The sequence below is a fragment of the Daucus carota genome, chromosome 3 (assembly GCF_001625215.2).
Source record: "Daucus carota subsp. sativus chromosome 3, DH1 v3.0, whole genome shotgun sequence".
In the NCBI taxonomy this organism is placed as follows: domain Eukaryota; kingdom Viridiplantae; phylum Streptophyta; class Magnoliopsida; order Apiales; family Apiaceae; genus Daucus; species Daucus carota.
This window is the reverse complement of record NC_030383.2, coordinates 55,280,037-55,292,448: the sequence shown is the minus strand read 5'-3', so window position 1 is coordinate 55,292,448 and position 12,412 is coordinate 55,280,037. Positions and strand designations below refer to the sequence as shown.

The following is a 12,412-nucleotide window of genomic DNA, read 5'->3' as shown; positions in this document are numbered from 1 at the left end:
TACATAGAATAAATTCTCAGGGGCCGCGCCGAGGGCACGTCCTCTCCCCACATCACACTTCATATCCTCGTTTGTAACAATAAACTCATCTTCAAAAGTCAAGTTTTCAAGAAATCTTATATAGAGGGCACTCTAAAAGCGCACCCACTAGGGGGAACCATCCTTTCCATCTCCTTAACTTGGGGGACTTAAGGTATAAGAAGCCTGGATCGGACGCATATATCGAGGCACATATTTTGCGCACAAGAATCTTTAATGTTAGTAAACTCTTAAAATAGATTTATATTAATGGATATGATGAAGTTCGATTCTCTTTGCAATACTTTTTTTATAAGATAATTATAAATACAATGTTAAATTAGTAATTTTAGTTATGAATTAAATGTCTCATTAGTTTGTTGAATAAAAATTCTTACTAATTTATAATCTCGTTAATTAGATTATTGTTCAGTTCTTATATATAGAATATATATACTAGTTGTACACATTTCACATATTTAAATAACACTTCTCTTGCTCGATTTCTTCACTGCTAGTAATGTTCACACTTCTCTTGTGGACATGACGAGCGCAATAGGATATATGGCTTAGGTTCATCGCAGAGTATCTTTTATGGTCCAAGTAGCAACACGATTTCTCATCTAAACTCTTTCCAGCCTAATAGTCAAGATTACCAGAAGTTAGAGACGGAGCTCGAGCAGATGAAGGAACGAATTAAAGAGATGGAAGAAGTGAAGCAACGAATGAAGGAGATGGAGAGCCAACTTGCGAAGATGTTGGACTTTCAGAATCAGTAGTAGGTGGTCTTAAGGTAAGTTAGTTCTTGGCTAATTTCAGGGGGGAAAATATCAGGTTCATTACATCTTTTACTGCTAAAACAAAAACTCACTACATGTGCATTTACTAATTTGTTTTTTTGTATTAATTTTGTTAGGGTAATGTTTTGGTGGCTGACTGGATGACAACTTTTGGAATGTCACTAACACATATTTTGTTCATTTGTCTAATATGGAGCTCAAGTTTGATGTGGAGCTCAAGTGACTTGACTATCTGCATTATGTAATAGTAACTTAATTAGGGCAGAATATTATGTTATCTTGCTACTATTAGATTTTTAACTTTAGTCATCCTAATTAGATAGCTTGTAATGTTGAATTTATTGACAGTAATATATTTGGTTCAATGACTTGCAAGAATTTTGTTGTTGTGGTTGATTAATTTTATTTTGATTGGTTTAATTTATTTTCATTAAGTTAGCGTAAAACAGGTTTTCATTTTTTTATTTACCGACAAAGATGTAGATCTGTTTCGTTGAAAATGTGTTGGTAATTATTGATGGAATTCCGTAGGTATTTAGTTGCAATATAATGATAAATTTCCAACTAAAAAATTCCGTTGCTATTTACAGTTGCTAATTTTTTGATGGAAAATTCCGTTGCAATTCCAACCATTGTTATTATTCCCAATGGAATTCCGTCGTAATAAATCGTTGCAAAATTCCCAACAGATATTCATTCGCTACTTAGGTGATGGGTGTGAGTAAAAAACAACTGGAATTCTGTTGTTAAACTGTTGCAACTCCGTCGTAAATATTTGCCGACGGAAAAAATTCGTTGCAATGCATTCTCTACGGCGATTTTTGCAACTAAATAATCTGTCGCAAATTCCGTCGCTACTCTCGATTACCGAAGGAATTTATAAATCAACAACGAAATTTTTCGTAGCAGAATGCGAAAACTGTTGTATTGAAATTTACGTATTATTTACTCATTACCAGCAATTATATCATGAATAATATTTGCCCTCACTAAAAATGACAATTTATTAGGAATTTCATCAATATTGTGAAGTTATTAAGAGTAAAAGAATATAATATTCAATTCAATATTATACCAAACGCCTATGATAAAAGTTTAAAAACAAATGAAGTTACATATGTGCAGCACAAATAAAGCCTGCATGTGACTTCTTATTTTTAAAAATAAATTATTATTTTTTTTGGAAAAATACAAAAATTTCTAAAATTATAATGAATGGGGATTATGGGTAAACAAAATTGAATCAGAATCGAAAAACCAAAGTGAACCGTGTAAATTCGGCTCAATCCTAATGTTCTAAAACTTCGGTCCGGATCAAGTAGATAGATACAAATTTCGGTTCGGTCCGGTTCTTAAAAAATTATTTCAGTCCGGACAGAATAGACTAGAAGTCCAAATAATATATAATATTAATTTATATTAATATTTTATATATTTGGTATGTATCTTATAAGTTATAATTATAATATTTAATTTGTAAATATGATTATATTTAATGTTGATAAAATAGTGGTGATTAATAAATATTAATTCTTAAATGTATCATGAATTTTAGTTTTATTTATTATATAAATTTTAATTTTTAAAATGAATTTCAGTTCTTTTGAGCCGGATCAGACGAAACTGAATTATTTCGCGACGATCCGGTCCTGTCTATAATAGAATCTCGGTTTAATTTCGGTTTTCAATATATACGGTTCGTTCCGACTTTAGGCCGAACCCGAAGTGATGGTTTTATCAAAACTTCTAAATAATCCCTCCGTCCCATTTTAACAGCCTTTTTAGAATTTGGTTGTTGTCCCAAAATAAGTGATTTTTTCTTGTTTTCGTGAACTATTTGGTAGGTGAATTTCAATTCTACCCCTCATTAATGCACCTTATATTTTCTATGCAATACAAATAGTGGTTTAGTTTGACTTTACGAGGGGTAGTTAGGTAAAAGTATTCAAATAAACACCTCCATAAATGTAAAAATTGGTTTGTGTGCATCTCTCTAAAAAGGCAGTTAAAATGGGACAGAGGGAGTAATAAATAAAATTTAGAGTTTTTTCCCGAAGATATTCCAATCAGATATTTTTTCCAAAAATATTGCATATATTTTTTGAGAAGTTCGAAATATGTAATCTTTTACAAATTTTCTTAAAATTTCCCTAAAATTCATGATTCTTTCAAACACAATGCAGCACATTAAGATTCTGACTGATGTCGAATAATGATCAATATATGACCCCGATTATGCCAAACGTACTCATCACCCTGGTCTAAGTTTATTTACAGGGACTTGACCTTGGTCCAAACTTGATATTATTTGGCGTCTCTGCACTACAAATCATCAATCTCGTAAAACTACTGCAACTTCGACAATAATAACATAATCTTGAAAGTGTTGTTTTCAAAGAAAATACAGCTCTAAGCTAATAAATAATTTAGAATTATGTATGATCTGATACTAATAGTAGTGGGAATTATGATATTCCATAGGTTGCATATTATAATAAATAATATGTGTAGTAGTTGCAACTCTGCGATCTCAAGAATCTTCAGTTGAATTAATTTTGATTTTCCTAGCTAGTCACTGAGCAGGACTGAATTTTTTTAATTCCAGTGTACATAATATTTTAGCTCTAATAAATCCATTGCATGCATGACAGAGTTGAATGATAGAAGAAAAGGACATACAGACTGACATGCTCATATTCCCAGAGGGATGAATGTAGATTGATCCGTTTTTATAGCTTCACAGATCGTTTAAATAATACTGATACTAATATTAAAATGCAATTGTTATTTGCAATCACAATAAAAAAGAAATAAAGGGAAGAAAAAACAGAAGTACCATGGAGAGTTGACTTTACAGGTTGGTAATGAACCAACTGTAGTTTTAATAATAGTATTCACAGATGAGAAATAGCAGCCCACCAATTTTTAGGTATTAGCTCACTCATTTGCACTTTCCTCTTATACACATTCTTTTCTCTTTTTTTGCTAAGTTCTTATACACATTCTTTACTCCTCCCTATCATTTTATTAACCCTTTATTTTGTCATTTCATTTCATCTTGCTGGTATACAAGTGATCTATAATATATAACTAATTAATGTGTGCATGTATAATTGTCTATATATATAAGGGATTGTACATATAACTTTTGCTTCTTGTTGGTAGAATTTATATTGCATTTTGTGAGTAGTACCCTCTGTGATAAAGCCTAGATAGGATAGGCTGGATTCTAAGTTTTCTCAATGTTGTCTAAAAAAATTAGTGCATTTATACTTTAAAGTTGTCACAAGTGACCATTATTGTAAAAGAGTGACAACTTTTTGACATAGGTATGGTCCAACGCAATATTTACGAATTCCAGATGTATATAGTAAGACGAAATGTTAATTATATTGTGGCGTAATCAATTTTTTAAATTTTGGTGATTAATAAAAATTAATTATCAATTAATTGTTGCATGTTCGCACGATTTCGCCTGGATTAAACGGGTCAAAATTCATTTTTGTTAAATTGGTAGAAATCGGTCAAAATCTGATATATGGTAATTAAATTATAAAAAAGTTAAATTTTAAAATTTAAATATTTAATTAAAATGAAATTAATGAAAAGATGCAGTGTTTTTGTGTGATAATTTAAAAATACATATATCATTTTGCTAATGATATTTGCTACATATATAATAGGTTATGATATATAAATTTATGATATTTTGATTTTATAAAATCATAAAATTTATACTATATGATAAAGTAATTATATATAATTTCAAAATAATATTACATTATTTAATTAGTAGTTCAATTAATGATTTCAATTGCTTTCAAAAAAAAAATTAATGATTTCAATTAATCTCCGAAAATCCGATTAATCTCTAACCGAATATAGAATAAATATTGATACTAACTATCTATAAAATAATAAAGCGAAACCGATATATACCATTCATGCATCCTATATTTAAAATAATACTACAACATAATTTATAGCCTAAAAGATTAAATTATTATAATGTATAGAGACATATATGTCGTGTTTTAGTCAGATTATGGCTTAAATCAGGTTCTTTTCATATTTCGGATAATAAATCGATTTTAGAACTTAAATGTAAATTTTTGTTGGGCATATATATGAAATTCAATCCAAATCTGCACCCTTTTGAGTTTGAAAATTTAATTCAACTTGAACCAAATCCTGAATTTCGGGTTCGATAAAGTTGGAGTGATTTGAGTATTTGTAGTATTGGACCGTTTTGCCACGGGGAATCTCACCCTGTCGTAAACAATTATACACACAAAAGCCAGAAATAATTACTACTTCTTTTTGCATATAACGTTACAAAATATATGCACAATAGAAGTTTGTCAACAATGAGGAGCCTAATAGCGATACACATATACTATATAGTTAACTTGAGCTTAGGGAAAAAAGAATGCCTTTCCATGCAGAAATTCACAGGAATAGATGATTTCAAGTACTTTTCTTCCCCTTCTTTAGAAGGTCTGTGAATATTTGTTATGATGCCCGTGACGAAAAGTCATAGGAAGTTGAAAAACAGCCAGCAATATAAATATATATGGTGTTCCATTCACATAAAACACATATCTTCCATTTAATGCATGCAAGTCCACACGAACGAGGAATGTTTCAATATTTTCCATATTCATGATCACTAGGTCAATATACATATATACTTCTCATATTCATTGCCTTTTCGAATGTGTGTGTGAATATACATGTATATACAGTTGAAACAGCAGCGCAGCAGAAAAGTTGCTTATATATGGTTGGAAACAGAGCTATCATTAATTCAATATATAGTTCAAAACATTGGTGATTAATCATGATCAATCACCGACGATCAATTTTGATTTCATAACTCATCGAACAGTAGATTAAATCTCCGATTATTCAATTAATCGTTTGATTTTTATTTATTTATTTTGACATTAAGGTTTGGGAAGACTAACCGAGAGAAACTAAGAGAGCCAACATCACTCCTCAAGATCGAGGATAACACAGAGGAATAAAAACCCGGTCCAGATGAAGACAATTATGAAAAGCTTTCTAGATCGAGGCACATAAAAGAAAGATATTCTCGAAACAGATGTCATAAATCTGATATCCTCTGTAACGACAGCAAAATCCCGAGGAGGCACATTACTACGAGAAGTACGTTGTTCAGTAATTATCGTCTGATTAATCTACATTAATCTTTATTCCACATCTTCATTGATTAAGTTAGATTTTTTTTGGTCTAAACAAATATTTAAAACCAAATTATTATTAATAATAACACATTTCTTGGCTGAAAAATAAAAAATATAAAAAATATTATTTATAAACATAACTTCTTATTATTGTATACACAATTTCGAAGAACACTCCCATTCCTGACAGCACATATTCATCAACCAAATTATATACATAGTATCAGACACTGGTATATATAATAATGATAACGTATATACGTAAGCAGTACATTAGAGAATATTTACACAAATAAAAGATATGTACACTGATATGAATTCTATATATATGTAGGGACTAGGGACTAGTCAGTGTGTTTAGTTTAATATATTTCCACTACTCATATATACACACCTATCTTCCTTGTTTTGCATTTTCTGCACAACATTTTCTCCACATATATGTTCTTATTTGTTACTAAAATCAATTGATACTGGTTCATTTAATAGTTGGGAAGCAATGAAAGAAACTAGTGACACTAATTCTGAAGATTGGAAGACAATTAGCTACGATAACATCGACAAGGAAGAAGATGGAGGAGGATCAGAAGAGAAATTAGTTTGTGCGAGGAAGAATGGAGGAATTAGCTCGAGCAACAGCACGGTGGAAGAGAGCGAAAAGAGTACCAAGGGAGCGTCAGGATCGGTGAGGCAGTACAATCGATCCAAGAACCCTAGGCTTCGCTGGACGCCTGATCTTCACCGTTGCTTCATTCAGGCCGTTGACAAGTTAGGAGGACAAGAACGTGAGTACTCCCCACTTGTCACAACCAAATTCATTCGTTAATTAAGACTCGTGTTTTCGTGTCATGTACCAGATCAATGAACATCATGTAATGCTAGCTTTTGTGATTGATTTGATTATCAAAGTGACTAAAATAATTGTATACATTTTTTGCTTTCTTCGTTTGATTAGTTATGGATTAAATCCCTGTTAAGGATATCTGATCGATAATCATGGTGCAGGCGCTACACCTAAATTGGTACTTCAGATGATGAATATTAAAGGCCTCAGCATCTCTCATGTAAAGAGTCATCTTCAGGTAATCATCTCATCATTATAACCCATGCTTCATAGCTTATATGCCATACATATATTATTAGCCATCTTATGGCATTTTTTTAACACAATAATTAAATTTGGTCTGGTTTTGTCATTTTGGTCTTGTTATGTCAGATGCACAGGAGCAAGAAAATGGAAGACCCGGATGAAGGTATAATTTGAATTAAATCATTTATATTATTAGGCATCAGATATCTGCTGCATGTAATTAGGGTTTTCAGTTGCACATTCCAATTCGATTTATTGAACCACTAAAATATATGTAATCTTCAACATGCAGTTCTATCGGAGCCAGGGCTTCTAGGTACCAGAGATTATAATCATCATATTTATAACTTTAGCCAGCTTCCGATGCTTCAAGGTTCCGGTCATAGCCCTAATTCCCGAAGGTATATACATGAATTGTCTACTTAATTAGCCACCACAAGAATATCATGCAATTTGAGACGGACTAATTTGTTAAAAGCAATTTCTTGAAGGTTCCATAGCTAGCTAGTTTTTTTACTTATTTTTGCTACCAATTTTCCAGATACGCGAATGAACCTTGGAGTCGACATAACAATCCAACTTACACATCTTTCATGGGAGGATTCGGGTCAAGCAGTTTCAAGCAAAGCCTTCTCCAGCCAATGCCTGCTAAAAATAACTTCGGAACTGCAGGCAGCACAAGCCATACATTAGGCTTTGATTTTTACAGGACTAATCTTTCATTCAGTGCCGAGGATCAACCTAGAGTATGCAGAAATCAAGAATCGTTTCGAAGCCATCTAATTCAACTTAACATGCATAAAGAACAGCAAGATAGAGGGGGAAACAATGAAGTGATCACACCAAAGGCACAAAAAAGGAAGGCTGCAGAAAATTCAGATTCCGAACTTGATTTGAACTTATCACTAAAACAACCCGAAAAACAGGAAGCAAATGATAAATTGGAGGCTAGTAGTTTATCCCTTTGTTTGTTTTCATCGTCAGCTTCAAATTGTACAAGTAGATTAGAAGAAAGAGACATGAGTATTACTGGTAAAAAGCATGCAAGAAGAATGGCAAGTAGTCTGGATCTGACTTTGTGAAATGAGACAAATTTCTGAGTGAGATTTCGTGCTACTCAAAAGATAAGACATACGGATCATCAGGATTGTCATGTGCCGATATAATATATAATTAAGGGATGAATTGGACTCCTGTTCTTTATCTTTTCATTATTGTATTTTGGCTGTGAGCGTCAGTATTAGTTTATAGCTAGTTGAACTGTGTAGTATTATAGGGCATATTTAAGATAACATTATATAATCTTTGCAATTCATTTTTGACGATTTGTACGCTTTATCATGTATAGTAATAGCTATATCCGGAAACAAAGACAGTAGTACTGTTGCATCTACACCACGACTCCGTGCATGAAGAAATATACAATGATATATGATTCATACCAGAATTAGAAATTTAGAATAAGGGTCCGTATCTGTTTTTATTAAGAAAAGAGAAAAAGAGCTAGTCGGTATCTGTAACAAGTAAATATTACTCCCTTCATCCCATTTTAAGTATGCTGTTTGACTTTTGAATGGTCAAATTTACCAACTAAGATTTACACATCTATACTATCTATACTATACTATAAAAAGCCAACATAGGTATAATTTGTAGTCGTACAAAATTTTGGTTTGGTACTCTCCTCTAAAACTAAAAGTCTACAAGTAGATATCTATTAAACAGTTTCATATACTAAAAAAACTCTCCTTATGTATATTAATATCTTTGTAAATATAATTTATAATTAGTTAAAAAAAAAAGGTGAAACTATTGTTAATAACATATATTAATATTAAAAATTACTTATAGATAAACGTATAACTAATTATAAATATACAATTTTGAATATCTTTTGTCTAAAATACATATAAATAATTAAAGACGCTACTTTTTAATAACGTATTCTACTCGAAATTTAACACTTACTTATTCTATTTTATTACAAACACGAGCCATTACGTAACATATGAAGATATATGAAATATGAAAAATTTGATTTAAATTGAATAATAAACTGTCACATATTAATATAGAAAAATATTTATAGATAGATAATAAATTGTGAAAGCTAAATTTCGGTTAGAAGATATAACGAGTTGGTTAATATAATTTAACTAAAATCCAATTCATTAATACTAAAATAATAATAAAATGGTGTTAAGAATTAAATTATAATTAATAAATTACGAATCATATACCCGCCCGTGCTTTGCACGGGGTTAAAGGCTAGTACTATTAAAACCGAAACATTAAAAGTTTGGTAGGTCGGTACTCGGGCCGAGTTATGGACCTATTTATATAATCAAACATCCTTTTTAATTATTTTAAAAAAAAAAACATCCTTTTTAATTAAAACTATTATCTTTTTTATATTTTCTAACCAAAAAAACTCAATTTTCTAAAAGTAATATTGGACATGACAATTACCCTTTCTAACTAAAACACATTATCTTTTTCACATTCCTAATTAAAAACGGATTTTTCTAAACATAACACATGGAACATACGCATAAAAAAGACAATATTATTATATATCTATACTATATTATTAAAAGTAAAACATTATTCGATACATGGGCCGAAATATGGCCTATCTATATAACCAACTATTCTTTTTAACTAATATAAATTATCTTCATTATATTTTCTAACTAAAATAACTCAATCTTCTAAAATAACATTAAACAACATAGTAATTATCTTTCTAAATAAAACATATTATCTTTTTTAGATTTTCTAACTTAAAAAGACAGATTCTTCTACAATTAACACGGGCGACACATACATAAAACTATAATATTATTATATATAATTATTAATAAATAACCGGTGATATTATTCAATTAAAATACTTAATATTATTTCTAAATGCTCTAATAGTCTCACTTTAAAAGTAATATTATAAATCTATACTATATTTATTATTATATCACTAAAGCCGAAATAGGAAAAGTTCAGTTGGTCGGTTGGTTGATTTTGGCGAGCCGGTTTATATTCGACCCCGAGACCTCTTTAATTTATAACATATTATAATATATATTTTTTTTCCTAATAGACTAAAATATTATAAATTAGATCAGTATGATGGGTCGATATTTGGATTTATGTGTCTCCTTAATTTATAATATATAATATACGATATTATTAATCAATAATAACGAAATATTGATTATTATATGATGATTTTTGAACTTTCCATACATAGAAAAGATCTAAAGAGATAGACTAGAATTTTCATGTAAATACATAGTTTTATCTTCAAATGATAAATAATCATGGAAGGGTAGTCGTAAACTATAACTTAGAAAGAGCATCTCGGATTAAAACAAGGAATTTGAGTAATATGATCGAAGTGAACCGCTATGGGCTACAAAACAAAAAGGCTCGATCCAACAAAATAATCCCTTCAAGTACTAAATCAATAGTGGGCTGGCCCGTAACCATGCATCATGCTATCAGTCTCATATCATAGTGTAGTTCATTCTTCCTTTCACTTTCCTTTTACAATATCCTTTTTCTGTTCATATAAAACATACTGTAATATCACTAGTATCCTATATATATATACTTTCGTGGAGGCTTTGATAAAATTTACGGCGGAACTATTATAAATAAAAAATTGAGCATAAAAAGTGGTTATACTTTTAATATTCATAATATTCTTATATTATTGTCAATTTTTTTTCATTTAGAAGCTTATAAGTCACACATTTTAAATTATATTACTCCTAAAATATTAAAAAATAAATACGTTTGACTTATAAACCAGAATCAACTTATTGTTAATGTAATAAATTATAAAGTTTATTTCTTACTTGTACGTGACTTCTTTCACTTACTTCTTGAAATTTGATTTTGTAATATATTATTATTATATTACTAGTTTTATAACTAACAAGTTGTAAATTACTAATAAACTTATTTAAATTAATAATTAAGAATTATAGATCATTTATAAATAATTTCTTATTTAAAAATATTAAGTATTTTTAATTTTAGCTCATGTATATTATTAGTATATTACTCTATTCATCACTCATTTCTGTATTTGTATTGTTTAACACACATTTTAAAATTTATGTAGAAATAATTTATAGAATCATATTTATAAAAGTCTTAAAACGCTTCCTTTCCAAACATATGTATGCACTACTATACTAGTGTCTATTGGAAGCACATTTTAAGTATAAATTAAAATTTTGTCGAAGTCGACAATATTGAAAAAGATTTACCGAGACATCTTCTCTAACACCGCATACTTTGTGCATATGATATGGATGGTATTCAATAGAATTTATTTTGTAATAAATTGGCAGTTGTACAACAGTACAAGAGTACCGGAAGGTAGTCAGATCATGTAATAAACGCATCCATTTTCGGACTCATTGATCCAACGGCAGGGGTATCACAAGCATACACAATTCAGAACTATAGTTGATGTGCATGCACATCTATACATGCATTTAAGTTGTGTTCATACAATCATACAGGGCCAATGGTCATGATTACAGAAGATTGATTACATATGAACAAAATTTGTGTTTATGATAGATTTAAAACTTTCCAATGTCTTGTACTCCTTTTGTAAATATATAATAAGATAAGTGATTTTTAGTTATTGATTTTAAAGTTGAATTTATTTATTGATCTCGTAAATTTTAGAAACAAGCGTATTCACATGACTCGTATATGATTCACATTTGACGGAATGACTGGAGATGCAAGGCAATATTTGAGTGAATTGATTAGAATGAGAGGTAATTGAATCTGGGTTCCAAAGTGGAGAAAGATGATCAAAAAGTAGTGTTGCAACTTGCATGTTGCGTTTTAGCTTTTACCAGAACTACTGTAGAAGATTAACATTGCATGGCCATAAATATTCTCAATATCACTTGTACTTGCAAGTCCTGATGATTTTATATGAAAATATCTTGGAAATTAGGGCAACCCTAAACCAGAGAATTGAAATGGAGATCAGCTAAAGCCTGCGGCATATGGAGGATAAATACATATATTGACTGTTTTATTTATCACTATACACGTAATCGGTACGGGACTTCATCAAAAAATTGAATGGGACAGAGGAAGAATTATATAGTCCAGGTATTCTCAATTTATACGACAAAAAATTTTATTTGAACATTCGACCTTTAAATAAGAAAAAGAATAGGAGGACATGAAAAATCAAAATAATTAGTGAAAATAATATAAAATTATAAAAACACATGTGAGAGCTGAGACAAGACACTACTAGG

General features: G+C 30.0%; 1 protein-coding gene across 1 annotated transcript; it reads left to right on the top strand.

Moving 5' to 3' along the window:
• Positions 1-6,397: 6,397 nt before the first annotated feature.
• LOC108213781 (putative Myb family transcription factor At1g14600) lies at positions 6,398-8,309 on the top strand. The gene is made up of 5 exons (XM_017385570.2): positions 6,398-6,810; positions 7,031-7,107; positions 7,242-7,278; positions 7,408-7,516; positions 7,657-8,309. The coding sequence occupies exons 1-5, from the start codon at positions 6,525-6,527 to the stop codon at positions 8,195-8,197; spliced, it is 1,050 nt and encodes a 349-aa protein (XP_017241059.1). The 5' UTR covers positions 6,398-6,524; the 3' UTR covers positions 8,198-8,309.
• The last annotated feature ends 4,103 nt before the right edge of the window (positions 8,310-12,412 follow it).

Coding starts and splice junctions, on each gene's coding strand:
- LOC108213781 (XM_017385570.2), top strand. CDS start 6,525: ATGAAAGAAACTAGTGACACTAATTCTGAAGATTGGAAGACAATTAGC. Junction 6,811..7,030: donor CAAGTTAGGAGGACAAGAAC/GTGAGTACTCCC, acceptor ATCATGGTGCAG/GCGCTACACCTAAATTGGTA. Junction 7,279..7,407: donor AATGGAAGACCCGGATGAAG/GTATAATTTGAA, acceptor TTCAACATGCAG/TTCTATCGGAGCCAGGGCTT.